This window comes from Sturnus vulgaris, chromosome 29 (genome assembly GCF_052056855.1).
Source record: "Sturnus vulgaris isolate bStuVul1 chromosome 29, bStuVul1.hap1, whole genome shotgun sequence".
In the NCBI taxonomy this organism is placed as follows: Eukaryota; Metazoa; Chordata; class Aves; order Passeriformes; family Sturnidae; genus Sturnus; species Sturnus vulgaris.
In genome coordinates, this window is record NC_142271.1 from 1,597,061 (window position 1) to 1,616,702 (window position 19,642).

The following is a 19,642-nucleotide window of genomic DNA, read 5'->3' on the forward strand; positions in this document are numbered from 1 at the left end:
CCTCTGGGCACTGCCAGCCCCCAGAGACACCTCAGAGCTGGCCTGGCATTGCTCAGGACCAGCAGTGCAGGCGTGTTTGAAACCCGGGCTGCAGCCCCAGGCTCTCAGGGCAGGGGTAGCCCAGGCAGGGGCAGGGACCGAGTCCATCAGTGTGGGGTCAGCGTGGGCACAGCCCGGGGCTGGCAGCTCCGTCTCGCTGCTCTGTCTGACCAGTTCAGCCAGTGCTAGCTGGAGAAGGGAAATTGGAAGCTGCAGGAGCTGACCTGGCCGTGAGGGGTTGCAGGTGCAGGTCGCTGTCCCCCTCCCCACCCTGGAGGAGGCAGCCTCGCTCACCTCGGGGGGCTCAGCAGTGCCAGATGTGTGACTGGCACCGTGTCACACATCCCCGCACCGCAGCCCTGCCGGCCCCAGCTCCGAGCATCACCCCCAAAACCTCCCACCAGCAGGACCCTGCACTGCCCCAGGATCCCCCCATGCCTCAGGGCACTGCAGGGCAGCCAAGGACCCCCGGCCCCCAGGCACCTCCCTTCACTCCTGGCAGGACCCCGCACTCCCCCAGCATCTCCCCCATCCCCGGCCGGACCCTGTCCCGTCCCCCCCCCCCCCCCCGTGTCCCTTCGCCGCTCCGGGCGCCGCGGTCGCGCAGCCAGCGCTGCCCCCTGCCGGCAGCCCCGCGCCACTGCCACTGCCACTGCCACTGCCACTGCCACTGCCACTGCCACTGCCACTGTCACTGCCCCTTCCCTTCCCTTCCCTTCCCTTCCCTTCCCTTCCCTTCCCTTCCCTTCCCTTCCCTTCCCTTCCCTTCCCCTCCCGTGGGAATTGATGCGATGCTGCAGGCTCAGGGATGCTCTGACTCCTGCAGGGGTTGGCACTGTCTGGTGGGACCCCTCCTCCTCCTCCTCCTCCTCCTCCTCCTCCTCCTCCTCCTCCTCCTCGCCAGCCCAGCCGGGCTGAGCCCCTCAGCCCCTGAATCTTCCCCCACTCAGATGAGTTCTGCCCCCTCTGCCTGAGCACCTGCTGCCTACAGGGGTCCAGGGTAATTTAGAATCGTGGAAATGTTGGTTGGGAAAAGCCCTCTAAGATCATCAAGTCCAACCACTCCCCCAGCACTGTCACGTTCACCACTAAACCGTGTCCCCAAGTGCCACATCCAGTCTTCTGAACACTTCCAGGGATGGTGACTCCACCACTGCCCTGGGCAGTCTGTGCCAAGGCCTGACCACCTTTTTGGTGCAGAAATTTCCCCCAATATCCCCTGGAACAACTTGAGACTGTTTCCTCTTGTCCAATCTTCTCCCAACCAACAGGAGTATATAATCAGAGAAAGGTTTGGGGTGGAAGGGACCTTTAAGGGCCACCACGTCTAATTCCCTGTCATGGTGGGGGGGACACTTTCCACTCCATGGGACAGGGCCAGTAGGGCTGCAGCCACAGTCCCCCCTCCCCATCTATCCCCCAGCCCTGGAGCCAGGCACATGGGAACAGGAGGGGATTGGAAGATCCTGGCTGTGCCTTCCCCTCCTCAAAGCCACCTCTGTGCTCCATCCCTTCATGTCAAGAACATTTTATTTGCAAAGACAAAAAGGCAAGAAACAAACACAGCCATTGAAAAACGTACAGCAGGAGACCACAATAACTTACACTATTTACAGGAACACACCAAGGTATAAAACACACACACACACCTCGTGCTCTGACAAACCCAGAGCAGGGCCAGGCTGCACAACCCCCACAGAGACACCCCCAGCCTTCAGAGCAGCTGGCCTCTGGAAAAAGCTCTGAGTGTGAAAAGGCATCTGCTGTTGTGCTCCTTGTGCAGAGAGGAGTGATGGAGCAGGTGACACAGTGCTGCAGGTGGCCCAGCCTTGTGTGGGGCTGGAACGGGGGGTCCCAGGCCAGGAGGAGCAATTGGTAGGGACCAGGGTAGAGTGTGATGGGTGAGGGGACAAGCCCTGGGGCAGGAGGAAGGTGCAGGGCTGAACTTTTCTGGGAGTCAGGTCTGTGCTGGCCTCTGTCCCAGTTGCAGCTGGAGCACCTGGAGGGGCTGGGGGTCCTCATCCCTTCTCAGAAGGGTGAGGGGGGCTCAGGACATGCAGCCTGCAGGAGACAGTGAAGCTCCAGGGAGCCTGTGGAAAGCAAGCTGGGACCCTGTGCTTGGCAGGGGTCGTACCTGGAGTCTCTTCAGTGTAGGGCAGGGGAAGGACTGATGTGGGGCAGGGGAAGGACTGGTGTGGGGCAGGGGAAGGACTGGTGTGGGGCACTGGGACAGCACCGTGGGGAGCAGGCACTGGGTTTGCAGCACCAAGGCAGGAGGCAGCAACTGAGACCCCAAAGCAGCTGTGCTCAGAGGTGATGGGGAGGAACAACTCCCCTGGGGGGGACAGGATGGGAGCCCAGAGCTGCCACTCCTCGCAGCTGGCCAGGCCACCCTGTGTCATCAGAGCTGTAGGTGACAGGGAGGGGACACAGCTCAGGAGGGCTCACAGTGGTTTGGGGATCCAGTGCTTTTGGGCTCCTCTCATCCACCCCTGTTGTGCAAAGCTCAGCTCTAGGGCAGCCCTGCAGAGGCTGGAGCTGGCCCCTGTGTGCTGGGGGTGAGGAGACCGTGGGGAAAAAAGCATAACCCAGCAACCTGGGGAAGGACTGCAGGTATGATCACACCCTTGTCACAAATCAAGGAGCCCAAGGGCAAAGAAAAATGAGGTGCAAAGGCAGCTCCAAATTGTCCCTGCCCTGGAGGGGCTCTCAGAGGAACTCTGAGACCACCAGAGGGGACCTGCATGAGAACCTTGTGCTTTCCTGTTTGGGAGGACCTGCACCCCAAACTCAGAGCTCCCCAGCCCCCTGTGCCAGGGCAGCTCCAGCCTCGGGCAGGGGTGAGCTGGGAGCTCCAGGGCTACCCTTGTTTGTGTTCAGTGCCTGGGACTCAATCTAGACACAACTACGTTTTTCGGGAGTGAAAAATCAAACATCATACACCAGAATCAGCTTCTTACAGACCATGCCCAGCTTGAGCAGAGGCTTTTACAGCACCAAGTCCTTGCTGCCCTGCAGGCTCTGGAAAGTGGTGGCTAGAACCAGCCCATTCCAGCAATGTGCTTTGCACTGACAGTTCCCAGTCAAGAACTTCATCATATCCACAGAGAATATCTGTGAGAGCAGAGGAAGAAACATGGGCTGAGCTGAGCCTTTCACAGTCCCCTTTCCACCCTTCCACGGGACAAGATGAGCCTGGATGGGAGCCTGGATGTGGCTCCCGATCAACCAAATAACCAGTACCAACACCACAGATCCTCAGACCAAGAATTCCTCTAGAAATGGGAGCAAAATCTCGGTGTTGCAGCCACACTGGGGAGTCCCACTGCAAAGGTGGGAGCTGGCAGTGCAGGGAGCTCCAGCCCTGCTGTCCTGCCCAGGAGGGGAACACAGGAGGTGGCTCAGACATGCAGCAAGGTGGGAGTGAGGCCACCTGTCCTCAGAATGAATTCAAGTGTCAAAACCATAACAATAACAATAATTAAGAAAAAAAAAAAAGTCTTACACCACAAACTCCCCACCCCATCCCCAATACAAAACCCAATGACAGCACCCAGCTTGCACCGTGAGGTAGCTAAACCAGATCAACAGCCAGGAAATGTTCTTCTGCATGAGAAACATCAACCCACACAGGTACTGAGACCTACACACACACCCACACACACACACAGAGCTATGGGATCACAGTCACCCCTGGCCTGGTTCCAGCCAGGACAGAGTTAATTTTTGCAGTAGCCAGGAGGGGATGAGCCAGAGCCCAGAGGTTCTTCTGTGCCACCTCACATCATCACTGGGGCAAGGGGAAGGAAGACTCTTCCAGGGAAAAGGGGTCCCTTCCAATCAGGGTAGCGTGCACTGTTGTGAGCATTTTGCACGTGATTTGCTCTCTTTAGTACACTTTCATGATTAATATTGGTGCTTTTAATTCTTCTTAATTTCCACTCAATTGTTCCTATCTCAACCTGTGATTTTTTTACTTTTGTGCCGTCAATTCTCTTCTCCATTCCACCACAGGGAAGGAAGGAGGTGGAGGTTGTGGCAAGCAGCTGGGATCCCTGTCCTGGGATGAGAGAGCTCTGTCCTGGGATGAGGGATCCCTGACCTGGGATGAGAGAGCTCTGTCCTGGGATGTGGGATCCCTGTCCTGGGGTGTGAGAGCTCTGTCCTGGGATGTGAGAGCTCTGTCCTGGGATGTGGGATCCCTGTCCTGGGGTGTGGGCATTGACAAGGGGACTGGGAAGAGGACAGAAACTCTCAGCCTTTGGAGGCAACTCCTGTCAAGCATGAGGGAAAGGTTTTCCTTTAAGGATGATGGAGTAGTGCAGCCAAGCAGATGGAACACTATGGAGAAGGTGCCCAGTACCAGAGGGAACTGGCTGTTAGAGGGAGTTCCCAGGGATTCAAATAACCAGCAGTCCCCTGCAGATGCAAGTGAGGTCCAGCATACACAATCCATGTGGCAGGAAGCTGTACACAGCACAGGCTCATTGGCACTGATGTCAACAAAAGAACAAACAGTGTTAAAGGTGACTCCCCAACTCTGATGATAAAAAAAACATCTTTTTTCCTTCCTACCAACCTGTGTCTCAACTGTGTAAAAGTTTGTCTAAAACTGGACCAGCCCATGGACTGTGGACTGAGGAAATGTCCCCTGTCACAGCAGTACAGACCAGAAAACTTCCAACTCTGCTGTTGGGGGCAACTGCCCCCCTCTTGAGAGAGAGGGGACACACCACAAGGCAACCTTTGGTTCTACCTGCATGACCACAGAGAGGACAAGAGGAAGTGGGATGGAAAACCCACCTCTGCCCCAGCAGCATGGGTGTGTGAGCTGAGAAGAAAAACAACAACTGCAGGAAATTCAAGGATAAATGCCACTGCAGTTTCCAGTACTCACACAGAATAAAAGGGCTAATGTGACTCCTGATCCTCCTGAATGCACCTTCAGTTCACATCTGCAAGAAGTGAGCAGTGAGTATCATGACAGGAACTAAGCCAGGTGGGGAGAGCAGCAGAGGGCTCTGCTGGACTGTGTGGATCAAGGCTGGCACTGCAGATCCACAGGAGTACAGGGCTTTACACACAAAGGACCCTGATACCACTGAGATAGCAGGGGCAGAATCCATTTCTACTCTTCTGTCAGTAAAACATGGCTGCAGTCAGGTCATGGGCTCCAGGGTGAGCATTCTGCATGTCAATCATTCTCTTTGTTATTAATATTGCTGCTGCTTTACTGTTTGCTTTTTATCTCAACCTATGATCTTCACCTTTTGTGCCTCCAATTCCCCTCTCTCCCCTGCTGGGGATGGGGATGTGAGTGGTGCACAGTTGTAGTGGGAGCACTAAATTGGAGAATACTATTCCTAAATCAAGACACTCCTCACTTCAACCCCCCCGCCTCAGGACACCAATGCTCCAGCATCAGCTCCCTCCCTCCACGGGCTGTGAGAGCCTTGAAGCCCCTCAACACACTGCTGGACACAGCAGCAAGAGAGGCTCAGCATCATCCAGGGCTGGTCACTCAGCCCTGGAATACTGAACAGGCACTTAGAGCCTGCACGCAGGAAGGTACTGGTGGCAAAAGGCAAGGCAGGTGTGACCCCAGGTGTCCCAGAGCCCCTTTCAGCCATGGCAGCTGTGAAGGCTCCAGGGCAGGCAGTGGAGATCTCAGAGCAGACAGAGATTCACACACAACACCAGGCTACAGCCAAAGACTCTACCAGAGACACTCCCACACACAGCCCCTCAGCCAAGCAAAGGATAAACCAGGAATGAGTGCAGAAACCTCTCCAAGAGAGGAAGAAATAGAGAGGAAAAGAGCTGGGGGCAGACACCTTGTCCAGAGTCCCACGTCTGTATGCTACTGGGTGGTGAGGTCTCTGCGTTTTTGGCTGCACCCTCAGTTGCACAGGTCACACAGCATGGATGGGCACCTCTCCTCAACACAGTCATCAATCCTGGCTGGGCAGGGCTCAGCCACATCCACAGGGGAGCAGTGACTGTCCTGGGCAGGGTTACACACACACACACACACACACACACACGTACCATTTAACCTCCAACAAGGCAAGCCAGCAGGATGGAATTTTCCCAAAAAAAGGCAACTCCCCTCCCCCATCAAATCAATAGAGATACTCCTGTCTTTCACGATGCAGAGGAATCCCCTCAGTCCAGTCAGAACACTCAGAACAAGGGGTGGTGGCAGATGACCTGGGGCTGGTCAAGGTATCACCGTGGTTGGAGAGAGCAGGGGGGAAATGGTCTGTGCTTTATGGGGCAGGTCCTGGAGCCCCTGGCCTCCAAGATCCCAGTTCAGTGCTGGTGGGATCACACAGAGAAATCCTTAAATTTGAGTTCAAGTACTGCTTCTTCTGTGACAAAGGGGAAAGGAGAGCGTGTGAGGCAAGAACACCCATCCTGGGGTCTCCTTGGCCATCCCACAAGAGCTCTGGGTGGCCCAGGGCAGGACAGAGCAGGGAATGGTCCAATGGGTCATAGGAGAGATGGAGGGAAGCTCCAGTGTGAGACCAGGGCCTTACCAGCCCCCCTTGAACAGGAGAGACAGAGGAAAGAGCCTGCAGAATGTGCATCCTTGGGGAAACACTCCTGGGTGGAGCCCACAGACCCTCAAGGAGATGAGATTGTGCAAGATCATCCACTGCAGGATTGTCCTTGGAGCACAGGGGGAATCAGGGGACTTGTGCAGATCAGTGTGTGCAATCCCTCCCCCTCTGCTCCTGCCACAGTGGACTCTGGCTGCTCCGTGTCTTGCTGGGTCCTCTCCATCCCTGGATCCATGCAGGCCTAACCTAAGCAAGCTCCAGTCCAGGCAGAGGTCTGAGGGCAGAACCTACGGGGAGGACAGACAGAGCACCAGCAGTGGGGTGACAAATCCAGCCTCTTTTGCCCTGTAACCTCCATTCTTGCTTCGTTTCTCCATCTCAAGGGGGTTAACTCACTGCAGGAACCCACCACAAACCCCTGATGGGGGTCATGATGTCCACAGCAGGGCTGAGCAGCCTTTCCCACTGCAGAGCAGGCTGGGCATGTGGGGGAGGGCCCAGAGCCATGGGGCAGTTGAGTTTACAGCTGGGGTTAGGAGAATGTCCATGGGAACTGCAGCAGGTCTGACTGGAAGCTGCCCAATGGAGAATGTTCCCGTGCCTCACGAGATGGGACATGGCAAAGGAGCTTAGAGGTGCCCCCCTGTCACCACTGGGGACAGAGCATAGGGAAGGCTAGGAGTACCAGGAAATCCTTCTGTAGTCCCCACAGCAGAGGTGTGTCACAAGTAATGGCTCCAGAGAAGCACCCTGTGTGTTGTGGTCCTGGCCAGCAGACACCAAATGTCGTCGTGGAGTGGAGGAAGGCTCCTGCAGGAACCAGCCCAGGAGCAGCACAGCACGGCAGAGGCCACATCAGCCCACAGTGGCAGCAGGGAGCTGGGTGTCTGAGAGGAGTCAGGAATCTCTGACCCCCAGAAGTCCTTACAGCAGGATGGATGAGAAGAGAGATGAAACATTTCCTGTTCACTGGAGAACCATCCAGAAACCTCAGCAGGAGGAGCTGCTGGTGCCTCACAGAGCTGCTTCCTCACAGGAGCTGACAGTGCTCAAAGTACCAGATGCAGCATCGTCCACCCCGCTGGGTCAGGCACAAAGAAATCCCTGTCCTGGGCTGAGCTCCTGGAGATGACTGAGTCCTGACAGCAGGGGAGGCACCCTGACCTTCACCCTGCCCCCACGCCTTCCAGTCTTTCTGCAGTTCCTAGTTGGACCCCGCAGGCAACCTCCTCCCACTCCAGAGCTTCACTGTCAAGTCGCTGAGGAACAAAGGTGAGAGGGACAGCATGACCCAGGGGTTGGGGCAGGAGCCCCACAGACACTGCCCCACAGGCACTCCCTGCCCCCCCATAACAGCATGCAGCCCCCCAAACTGCCAGGCCCTTTTCCCTTGGCAGGAGGGTGATTGGGAAAGAAGGCAAACCCAATGGGGCTCGGCCTCCAGCTCACCCCACTGGCAGCACTTGGTGACAAAGGGAAACGGTGACCTCCAGGGCTGACCCACACCAGGACTCCTACCCGCCTCGAATGAGCTCCAGCAGGTCCCAGCAGGGATATCCAGGGAGCTGCTTTGCTCCTGGGGCATGGGCTGATTTGGGGGTGGCTGCTGGCTCCCAACCCACTATCCATGCAAAGGCACGGGCAGGCCATGGCTTCCCACAGAGTTGCCAAAGTAGATGTGGGCACTTGGCGAGGAAAAAAAAACCAAAAAGCAAGTGAAACCAGGGCAGGGGTATGACTGGGAAAAGGGGTGAGTCCATTCTAACAAAGACTTAACAAGTGGGGAAAAACGCAGAATATTTCATACCGTGAAGAAGCAGCTCAGACCAGAGAAAAAGAGGAGGGGGGAAGAGAGAGGAGCAAAAGCAACAGTGAGAGGGACAGAGGGAGGGAGAGATGGAGAGAAAAGGGAAGGAGGGACGGAAGAAGAGCATATGAGCAAGAGAGTCAGAGAGCAGGAGGGTCAAGGCAGACTAGTAGCACGGCCCTTTATGGCAAGGACGCGTCGTGGAAGGCAAGGGGTGAGCCCAGGCACGTAATTCCATAACTTTACCCGGCAGTCGCTGTGGCACAGATGGGAGGTGGGGAGAAGGAGAGGCAGAGAGAGACAGAGAAAAAGGAAGGGAGAAAAGGGACAGGGTCGAAAAGAGGATATCAGAGTCTTGCTGCTGAAGAGCTCCCCGAGAGCAGCAGACAATGCCCAGCCCCGAGGGAGAGGGGGAGTAACCCAGGGATGGCCAGGGACAGCCCTTGGCACTGCAGTGGGCAGGCCCTGCCATGGGCAGGCTACAGTGGGCACAAGGAGATGAAGGAGTAGAGGGACTAAAAAGCTGAGATTCCCTCCCCACTCCCCGTTCGCCCAGCACACTCCCCCCAGGCCCAGGTGATGGCTCAAACCCAGGGTCTCTCCCTTCCCGGGGGCCATGGGGGCCATGCCCAGGGCTCACCTGGAGGCAGTGAAGATGTGCTTGGAGTTGGTGCAGATGGCATTGATGGGGCTCTCGTGCCCCTTGATCTCCCCGACTGGGGTGAAGGTGTCCACGTTCCACACTTTGATGACGCCTCCTCGGCAGGCACTGAGCACCATGGGGCGCCCGGGGATGAAGGCCAGGGCACACACCCAGTCTTTGTGGGCATTGGGGATTTGCTGTAGGCACAGGAACAGAGCAGAGGTCATGGCCAATCTCATCTGCAGCACCACGGGCAGCCTCACACACCCGTCCTGGCAGCAGGGTCCTGTCTCAGGGAGCTCAGGTCCTCACTGACACCCTGGGACTGACTGGGATCATGAACTGGTGATGCCCAGTTAGGAGCCAAGGGTATGGGCTCCAGAGTCATGGCTTGGTTTCTCCCTTGGGCAGGAGACAACAACCAAGAATTCAGGGTAGAACACCAGCCCCCACACTGCAACTGATGCCACAGCCTGTCTGAAGGAGAGCTGGTGATCCCAAGCACCCTGCTGGACAAATTAATGGGGCACAGCACACCCTCACCCACACACGGCCCAGGACTGGGAGTGCCCTCCCTGGTGAGCTCCTCACTGGCACTAGCTCCTGGACAACCCCCCAGCAGCAACCCCTCTCTGCCCTGTGTCACCACAGGACCTGTGCTCTGCTCCCCTCCACACCTGGATTAGTTCCTGCTGCTCCAGATCCCACTTCTTGATGCCGTTGTCCCTGGAGCCGCTGAAAAGGACATCTCCCTGGATGGCCAGGCACTCAATGCCATCGTAGTGAGGGGGCTCGAAGTTGTGAGTGGGGCCAATGTTGCCCACTGTGCCCTCTGTGATCTCAAACACCTGGGGAAGAGCAGCAGGTAAAAGATGGCACTGGGGACTCTCCTGGCGAGTTTGGCCACCACCCTCTGCGTTCTAGGCTCAGGGCACCTGGAGTGATGCTGGGAACAGGACTGAGCATTGGCTACTGGAGGCTTTCTGAGGCTGAGGGTCCTGCCACAAGAGAGGAGATCTGCCACCAGGGACAGCCCCACTCTGCTGCATTTTACTCATGGTGAGCCTTCACACCCCTCAGGAGCCAAGCTGACAGCTGAGTGTCTCACTCACCATCCCACCAGCCCTCCTCACTTCCCTGGTGACAGCTCTAATTCAACCTGCTCAATCCTGAGAGGAAGGGAGAGGCTCGTGTTGTGCTGGAGCTATGACTGAGCAGGCACAAGGCATCTTTATCAGGGGGCATTATTGAGCAGAACAGGGTGAGTTGCTCATCTGGGTCAGCCCTTACATTCAAATCCCAGCCTGAGAGTCTGATGCATGAGAGAAATGCAACTACTCCAAAGGTGCATTGTGGACCAAGCAAAAGGCAAGATTTGGGAAGAGGAAACAAGTGAAAACCTCACATGTAGAGGTAAAAACAGAATCTGGGCTCAGCTTTCAGGAGGAGAGAAGAGTGAGGGGTTGCCAACATCTGGGTTTCCCTACAGGACTCGGGGTGCTGCTCCCCAAGGAGGAGAGTACCTTGACATAGTGATCCTTGGAGCCTGTGACCACCAGGTCGTGGTTGCTCGCTGTCTGGTTCACTGTGAGACACATCACAGGCCCGATGTGGCCACTCAGCTTTCCCACGGGCTGCAGCCTGGGTGCAAGGGCACAGGTCAGCCCCTCCTGCGAGCTGGAGCTCACCCAGAGGGCCCTCCCAGCCACAGCCTCCCCCAGCCCTGGAGTGCCCCAGCAGGAGCTGTTCCCTTTGGGGGAGAGTGGGCAGGGAGACCCCATTCCCTGTGATTCTGGGGGAGGAAGGCAGCCTTGGAGTGTGCCAACATCTGGCTGCACATCTGGCTGCACAACCTCAGTGTGCCAACATCTGGCTGCACAGCCCAGGGTTCACAGCCCAGTGCCCACTGGGCAGGCAGGAGGACAAGGGAAAAGCAGGGCCCTGCTGCTCATCCCACTTGTATTTCCCTTCTGCTAAGCCCTGCCCAGAGCACAAAGCCCCCACCCCACATAGCTCCAGTGCTCCTCATCATCCCTTGGGTCCCATAGGAAAGGGCACTGAAAATCCTTATTCCAGGCAACTTCCATTGTGAAAGAGGCTTTCATCTTCCCCAGAGGGATCACTTCAGGCTGCTCTGAGCAGCTGGTGCCCACCTGGCACCCCCAGGATGCCCTGCCCAGGCCAGCAGCCCCAGTCTCACCTGCTGAGGGCACCCCCAGGATGCTGTGCCCAGGCCAGCAGCCCCAGTCTCACCTGCTGAGCTCCCAGACACGGACAGAGTTGCCAGCAGCAGCATAGAGTGTGGTGCCCGTGGGGTTGAGTGCGATCTGGTTGATCTGGTGCTCCCCCTGCACGCTGGTGACAGTGCGGGTGCTGGTCCCAGCACAGGCATCCCCAGAGATCACCTGGCCAGAAGACCTAAAGGAGGGAGAGTTCAAAGGAGGAGGATGAGACCAGAGCCACTGAGGAACCACAGGGGGCTCCAGGCTGGCACAGCTGGGTTCCACCCTGAGGAAAGGCCCTGGATGTATCCCTGTCTTTCTGGCCACAATGGGACCAACAAGAGCTTTGTCCCACAGGCCAGTGCCCGCCCTGCAAAGGCAGCCAAGGATGCAGGGTCTGTGCATGACTCAGAGCATCCTGCCCTGGTTCCAGCTCTGCACTCCTCCCATGCCTCTCTGCTTCCCACAGGAAGAGCTGGTGAGTGCTGGCACCCAGGGAAGCAGGTCTTGGCCTCTGTACCAAGAGAAAGGCACCTTCAGGCCAAGGCAGATGAGCTGGGGCTGGATGGAGAAAAGAGATCTGTGCCAGAGCAAGTGGGTAACTCTGACCTACCATATCATCCTAACCATTGAGCCCTACTCCAGCCACAGCTACAGTCTGTTCCACACTCCTTTCTGGTCCTCAAACTCCTCACAGAGACCCAACTTTCCCACTGAAGAGCCGGTGATTTACCCAGCCTCTGTGCTGTTTGGGGCTGTGTCCCCCTGCTGGAGCTGCCAGCTCTGCTGGCCACCCCACAACAGCTGCAAAACCTCTTCAAAGCTCCTGACCCTCAACAAGGGGCAAGTGCTGGATTCTGTACCTGGGACACAGCAACCCTGGCTGTGTGTATACACAGGGAACAGAGGCTGGAGAGGAGCTGTGGAAAGGGACCTGGGCACCCTGGCCAATGGAAAGCTGAATATGAGTGAACAGTGCCCTGGCAGCCAGGAGGGACATCCATGTCCTGGGACACACCAGGAACAGCACTGCCAGCTGGGCAAAAGAGGGGATTGTCCTGTTCTGCTTTGCACTGGGATAGCCTCAGTTCAAGTCCTTGGTGCAGTTTTGAGCACCACAGTACAAAAAAGACATGAAGCCATTGGAGAGCATCCTAAGGAGGGCCATGAGAGTGATAAAGGGTCTGGAGGGGAAGCCTCATGAGGGGCAGCTGAGGTCACTTGGTTTGTTCAGCCCAGAGGAGACTGAGGGGAGAGCTCACTGAGGTCCTCAGTGTCGTCATGAGGGGCAGCAGAGGGACAGGTACTGATCTGTTCCCTCTCATGACAAGTGACAGGACTCATGGGGATGGCTGGAGCTGAGCTGGGGGATATTCAGCTTGGATATCAGGAAAAGGTTTTTCCCCTAATGGGTGGCTGGGCACTGAACAGGCTCTCCAGGTAATGGGCACTCCAAGTCTGAGTCCAAGAAGCATTTGAACAATGCTCCCAGGCACAGGGCAGGATTGTTGGTGTGTCCTGCACAAGGCCACAAGGTGGACTTGATGATCCTGATGAGTCCCTTCCAACTCAGCATATTCTATGATTTCATCACCCTGAGTCTTTGCTGCTGGAGGTCCCCATGAGTTCCCTCACCCCAAACTCTTCCTGCTCCTTAAGGAAGCAGCACTGCAAACTGGCACTACAGAAGCTGGTACCTGGCCATGCCCCCAGCCCCTGTAGGTTCTGGAAATGGCTTCTGCAAAGGCAGAGATGCCTAGAGATGCTCAGAGTGGCCCAGGTGCCCAGAGCTGCACGTACGTGAGGGTGCGGATGCAGCGGGCGGAGTCGCGGATGTCCCACACTTTGATGTACGACGTGGACACGGTGAACACCAGCCCCGTGTGGCTGCAGTACTTGATGGAAACCACATTGTTTGGGTGGCCCTTGAGAGAAGCGATTTCCTGGCCTGTCACCAGGTTCCACATTTTGCAGCTCCGGTCTGTGGGAAGAAGAAGATGCCAGAGAGTGTTGGGAGTGTCACCTCCAAGGGCACAGTGGCCTGGGGACAACATGGCTTTGAGCATCTCCCCCCACCCACAGGGCAAGAGGGAAGGAGCCAGCCAGCCCCAGCACAGAGGCAGGACTCATGGGAATGGCTGGAGCTGAGCTGGGGGATATTCAGGTTGGAGATGAGGAAAAGGGTCTTCCCCTACTGGGTGGTCGGGCACTGAACAGGCTTTCCAGGGAATGGGCACAGCTCCAAGCCTGAGTTCAAGACGTGTTTGAACAATGCTCCCAGGCACAGGGCAGGATTGTTGGTGTGTCCTGCACAAGGCCACGAGGTGGACTTGATGATCCTGATGGGCCAGGACAGAGCTCAACACTGAAGACAGGGACCATCCCTCTAATGCCCAACACTTGCCATGTTCCCAGTGCCAACCTGCTCCCACAGCATCTGCATCCTCCCTGCCCCTGTGCCCATCACCCACCTTTGGACCCAGTGAAGAGCAGCTCATCAGTGGCATCCAGGCAGAGCACAGGCTTGGTGTGTCCCTCTGCCACTGACACACACTGCAGTGGGGCTGTCCGGGCATTCTTGGTGCCACCCACGGGGTTGATGATGCCCCTTCACAGGAGAGAGAGAACAGGTACAGTGCAGGGGTGGAGAGGCACTGTGCCCACACTCCCAGGGCAGGGAGAACATGAGCTGTCTCACACTAAACACCTTCCAGTGCCCAGCAGTGAGACAGGCTCCTCCACCTGAACGTGGCATGTCTGAGCTGAGGTCTCTGGAGACCCCAGGGATCCCCCCACGGGCAGCCCCTGCCTACCTGTGCCCCAGCAATAACAGGGAAAGGGAGAGGCTGCCCAGTGACCTCTGCTCTCCCTCCAAACCTCTTGTGCCTCACCAGCACAGACCCAGGACAGCTCAGGACACTCAGCTCATTGGCCCTGAGGTCCATTTTGGGACAAACTGTGCCCTCTCCAGCCTGAAGCTGAAGCTCTGCTGGGGTAATATTTCAGAGTACCAGTATCAGCACCCCTTTCCCTTGGAGGCTGCCATCCTTTGGCTGGGGACATTTAGGGACAGGGCCTTGCTCCTGATCACAGGGGTGACAAAGGGCAGCACCAGCACCTGCACCCCACATCCCTGTTGCAATGGGTGCTCCTGCACCCACTACTGGCTCTGGGCAGAAGAACACCTACCCCTGCCAAACCTGCTTCCAAGGGACACTGCTGTTCTGGGGGACAATCCCCTACACTCCAGACATGCTCAGGGTGCTGAGGACCACCAGCCTGACCCCCCGTGTGTGACCCTGGCAGGCCCCGGTTTTCCTGGTCATCAAGCACAGCCACAAGACCCAAGTTGTGCTGTTCTTACAGGCAGGGAAAGTGATGCATGGGGCTAGAGAAGGGCAAGGTTTGCATTAGTCATGAGGACAAGCACAGGCTCATTAATTTGGGTTTGGAGATCACATGCACGTGATGTTCCTCAGCTCTGCACGTACCAATGCCAAGCCAAGAGCCCACCCCTCACCCCCAGTGCTTCCACCAGGCTCAAAGCAACACTGAACCCAAGGGGAAATCCCTGCTCTGCAGCGTGAGGCATCTTCCATGAACTTGGAGTGGCTGCCTAAGTAAACTGCCCAGAGTGACCCAGCTCAGACTGGTCTGGTGTCACTCCCCCAGTGATGGGGGCCTGCAGGAGCTCAAGGCACAGGCACAGTGAGGGGACACCTGGGTACTGGATGGCTGATCACAGAATCATGGAATGGTTTGGGTTGGAAGGGACTTGAGACACTATCTCAGTCCTTCTCCTTCCATGGACAGGGACACCTTTCACTAGCCCAGGTGGCTCCAAGCCACATCCAAGCTGGCCTTGGACACTTCCAGGGATGGGGCAGCCACAGCTTCTCTGTGCCAGGGCCTCACCACCCTCACAGGGAAGAATTTCTTCCAGCATCTAATCCAGATCTCTCCTCTTACAGTTTTACACTGTTCCCCCTTATCCTGTCACTATTTGCCCATGGAAAAAGGTGCTCTCCCTCTTTGTTATAAGCCCCTTTAGGCACTGGAAGGCTGCAGTGTTCCTAAAGGATGGGGGAAATGTGGCCCTTGTTTTGGGACACCTCTATAGTCAGGTGGATGCAGGGGGAGAATCTTAACTCCAAGCCTGAGCTCTGCACCACAATCTGACTTGATTTCTTTAGAGAAGAGGCTGATCTTTTCCAACTCAACATCAGGGAAGCACAGCCAGGCATGAGGTGAACCTGACATAACTGCCTGGAAGAAGCTTGCACAAAGGATGTACTGCAAGCACCCTTCCCCATCATCTCACTGTCCTGCTGGGGAGCTGGGGAAGGGGTGGGATGTGGTGGCCTCATGCTGGCAAGAAACCATCAGAGATGGAGGAGAACATGCTGCCAACCCAAACCAGCCAGCACCCATCAGTGAGCCCAGCACCACGGGCTTGTCCAAGCAGTCTGAACTTGCAGCTGAGGGACAGCATCAGGCACCAGAGGTGGCATGCCAGGAGGGGACAGACACACAGGCCAGGAGGGGGGGATAGAGCAGCAAGCTGCAGGCAGACCATGGGGACAGGGAGAGCAGGCATCTGACAGAGAGAAGGAGGAGCGGAGAAAGGGATAATAAATAGAAAGTTGTCTATACCTCAGCACCTCCGAGACAGAGGAATCGCTGTCATCAGACCTAGGGGCAGAAAATTAGCAGGATTATGGGAGAGAAAACCCAGACTAGAGAAGGCAGCAGTGGAGTCAGAGGTGGAAGATTGTTATTGCATCCAAGCCAGTGTAGGACAGAGAGGAGGAGTGGAGGGAGGGAGAAGGAGAAGCACACGTGGAGAACCAGGGGAGAGCAGAAGAGCAGGAGGGCATGTGAGGATCAGACAGCAGGTCTCCATCAGGGAACACCAGCGCTGCTAGCAACATCCCAGCCCAGAGCAGCACCTGACCTGCTGCCAGGAGAGGCTGGAGCAGCATTTGTGGGGGGATGCCAGTCCATCAGCTTCCTTTGAGCCCTCATCCCCCTCACCCCATCCTGCTCCCTCGCCTTTCCAGGGGTCCAAGTCCAGCACCATCCTGTCTCCAGACAGAGGCCAGGACTGTGAGCTCAGAGGGGGCCCAGAGGGCAGGAGCACAGCACAGCATTGGCATGGCAGCTGCTCCATCACAGGGAGGTGAAGTGGTGACAGGACACTGGCTGGAGCCAATCCAAGCCCTGGTGTTCCTATATACCCCCACAGGACTCAGTACACACTCTGTGCTTTCGTGGTCTGGGCCCCCCTCAGTCAGACACTGTCACCCCACCAGGACTTACTTGTCCAAGGCAGATCCCTGGCTCTGGGTGCTCGTGAGACGGGAGAAGACGTTGCGGTCATTGCGCGGACGGGTGGGTGGGGATGAGGGAGGTGTGAAGCCAATGTCTGCAGGCCTGAGCCAAAAGGATCAGAGATCACATTGGGAATGGCTCACCTGGCACCTGACTGGCACACCAGGGCCCAGACAGAATCCTTCCACGCTGCTCTGGGCCACACAGCCTCCCCTGCCCATGTCCCCCTGTCCCCATTTGTCCCAAGCTCACCTGGCAGGTTGCCCTCGGTCATAGGATTTCCGCCTTGTCAGGGGTGAGGTGTCCGAGCCCCGGGACTGCCTGGGACTGAAGTGAACAGAGCAGAGTGGGTGCCTGCCCCTGCACTTGGATCCCACCCCTGTGAACATTTGTGTCCTCCCCTAGAAGAGCAAGACTGGGCTGGAGTCACAATCTCGAGGCAGCCCACGAGTGCAGAGGTTTTTGGCAACCCAAGACATTTTCAAAAAGGCTGATAACCCAGGGCAGGGAGTTGGGGACCCTCGCACTCCCCTTCTTTCCCTGCACCTGAAGTATCCTCCTGTCCATCTGCAAAGGATACCAACCTACTCCTACACACCGTCCAAGCCCCACTGAGGAAATTCATCACTGCATGCTGTACCAAGCATGGATAGATGCAGGATTGGGCTCCCCTTCACCCCTCTGCACCTCCACAGGCCAGGCACAGCTTCCCCCAGGCCTCCATGAGCCTCCCAGTGCCCAGGCAGGACCAGCCCATGCTCACAAGGTGCTTCCTCGGGTGGGCAGGCTGATGGTGCGAGACACCTTCTCCTTGTAGTAGGGGTCTCGGATGGAGAAGCCAATCCCGTCCTCCTTGATCTCCATGAGGGATGCCAGGGACTTGGTGATGTTCTTGGTGGAGACATCCAGCGTGGGTCCCAGGCACTCAGCAGACACTGCCTTCATCTGCCCTGAAAGCTTGGGTTCCCCCTAGAGCAGAGAACCGAGAGCTTGGGTTCTGCAGGGGTGGGCAGCACGGGGGGCAGGGGGAGCAGCCCGTGCTGTGGGCTGGAAGGGTTTGTGCTCTCTGGCCACAAGGCAGCTCCCCCACGTCCCACTGGGATGCCCATCACAGGCAGCTCTCCACACAAACATGACAGCCTGTACAGAGCCACAGGTGCCTCCCTCCATCTCCACCCTGCACAGGGACATCCTCGGTGCCACTCAGATTTGGAAGGTACTGCCTGGAGTGCTGGGTGTTTCCCAAGTCTCTGGTGCTTCAGGACAGGACCACTGTACCAGGAGCCCTTGGTTCTGCCCATCCAGAGAGCAGCCATACTGCTTTATGCCAAGCCTGGTTCCCCAAGGTTCAGAAGCAGTGTAGAAGCATCACTGAACATCCCTCCATCCCTCCTCCCAGTCTCTGACCAGGCCACACAAAAAGGCCAACTAACCTTGAACTTGAAGTCATCCTGGCTTGCTGAGCCCTTCATGGTGAAAGACTGGGAGATGCTGCAAGGAGAAAGGAGCAAAGATGAATCTTCAGTGCCAAAGTCTCTTCAGAAAGCTGGTGCCACTGGTCCACCAGACCCCTTGTGCTACTCTCTGCTCCCCAGCACCCCTTCTCCAAGGAATGACCAAGCCTTCACTCCCTGCTCATGTCCAAGAGACATCCTGCTCCCCCCACCAAGGGCTGGGCACCACAGAAAAGCTCAAGTGGGGCTTTGTTCATCCATGCCCCTCTACGAGGTCCCATGAATGGCATCAGGCATTGTGGCCCAGCCACCACCACCACCTCAGGCAGTGCCAGGCTGGGTGCTCACCTCCCATCTGAGGCCAGGCTGAACTCTGAAACCTCCTCGTCTGTGCTGGTGTAGCCATTCTCTGTCAGAGGGAGACAATGCATCAGCAGAGGGGACCCTGCTGCCATCCACCCATCCCAACCCTGCAGTGGAGGGGTCAGCCCAGGAAGGTGTGGAGGTGACCCAGTCCTTGTCCCTATTATCCATGGCCAGGGCACTGGGGCAGGGTCCCAGCCACAGCACCTCCAGGTGCTTTCTGCAGGGCCAGCACAGCTGGGCACACCTGGCCTGAAGATGCTCCTGCCTCAAGCCTCACCCTGCTGGACGTTGTGGATCAGTGCCTGCAGCTCAGGGTGGGACTCAGCCTTCTCCCGCAGGGCATCCAGCAGGGCGTGGTTCTGCGAGGAGCTGGCCACGTCCGACTGCCTCAGCCGCCCCTCCAGCAGCCGGATCTGCGCTTCCTTCTGGGCCACCTGCAGCCCCTGGGGGAGAAATGCTGGCACTAACGCAGGTGCCACAGGTCCTCGCCACCAGGTCCCCACACTGGCACCCAGAAGGAAGCCCTGTGACACACCCACACCCCAGCCCAGCCCCACCTTGTCGATGGAGGCTTTCAGGAAGTTGTCCAGCAGCAGCCGGGCTTCGGCCAGGGAGCAGGAGCTGATCACCACTGAGGTGTCCGTGGAGTCCAGCTCCTCCTGAAACACGGAGACAAGTGCTGGATGCAGCAGGGTAGCTTTGCTGCTGAATGTGGGATGGGTGGAAGGGCCTCCATGACAAGGACAGCACTTCCATCACCCTGTAAGCACTGCCCAGTCCAGCCCTCGCCCTCCCCAGTCTGCCCAGTGGCTACTGGGGAGACCCAGCCAAGGGACAGTCCAGCGCTGAAGGGCTCATGCACTACTACAGAAATTCTGGTTCCAACACAAAACTAGACACTGAACAGCCACCAGGCTCACCCAAACCCACAACCCAAAGCCTAGTGTGAATTAACAGCAGCCCTTCTTCCCTGCTAATCAAGGTGACAGCTGGGGACAAGCCAGGGACAGCACACAGCCTCCATTTCAGGCTGCAGGCATTGAGGGGAGTTGGGAGCTGCCCAGTATCACAACTGGACACAAAACCTCGACAGCTTCTGCTGGGAAAAACCCAGTCCTCCTGGGATGTTTTCAGTGCATGAAGCAACCATGGGGACAAGTGACCACCAGCCCCATGGGCAAATGGAGGCCACAGCTTCCCTACAGTTCCAGGGCAGG

General features: G+C 57.2%; 1 protein-coding gene across 6 annotated transcripts in view; it reads right to left on the minus strand.

Moving 5' to 3' along the window:
• Positions 1-1,551: 1,551 nt before the first annotated feature.
• Positions 1,552-19,642, minus strand: part of KIF21B (kinesin family member 21B) — a 44,876-nt gene continuing 26,785 nt past the window's right edge. Inside the window, exons 21-36 of one of the 6 annotated variants that reach the window (XR_015808728.1) lie at positions 18,983-19,084; positions 18,703-18,868; positions 18,408-18,468; positions 18,039-18,096; positions 17,369-17,574; positions 16,858-16,932; positions 16,594-16,707; positions 15,928-15,966; positions 13,746-13,882; positions 13,075-13,255; positions 11,306-11,470; positions 10,576-10,693; positions 9,730-9,900; positions 9,050-9,249; positions 8,410-8,665; positions 1,552-7,861 (exon numbers count right to left, since the gene is read on the minus strand). Coding sequence is in view for 4 of the 6 variants with exons in the window: in XM_088180242.1 (XP_088036368.1) it covers positions 8,566-8,665; positions 9,050-9,249; positions 9,730-9,900; positions 10,576-10,693; positions 11,306-11,470; positions 13,075-13,255; positions 13,746-13,882; positions 15,928-15,966; positions 16,594-16,707; positions 16,858-16,932; positions 17,369-17,574; positions 18,039-18,096; positions 18,408-18,468; positions 18,703-18,868; positions 18,983-19,084 (1,893 nt within the window). In the remaining 2 variants the exon portion in view is untranslated. Of the gene's footprint in view, positions 8,666-9,049; positions 9,250-9,729; positions 9,901-10,575; positions 10,694-11,305; positions 11,471-13,074; positions 13,256-13,745; positions 13,883-15,927; positions 15,967-16,593; positions 16,708-16,857; positions 16,933-17,368; positions 17,575-18,038; positions 18,097-18,407; positions 18,469-18,702; positions 18,869-18,982; positions 19,085-19,642 lie in introns of all 6 variants that reach the window. The other 5 variants (XR_015808727.1, XM_014872843.2, XM_088180242.1 and 2 more) reach the window with 5 other exon arrangements.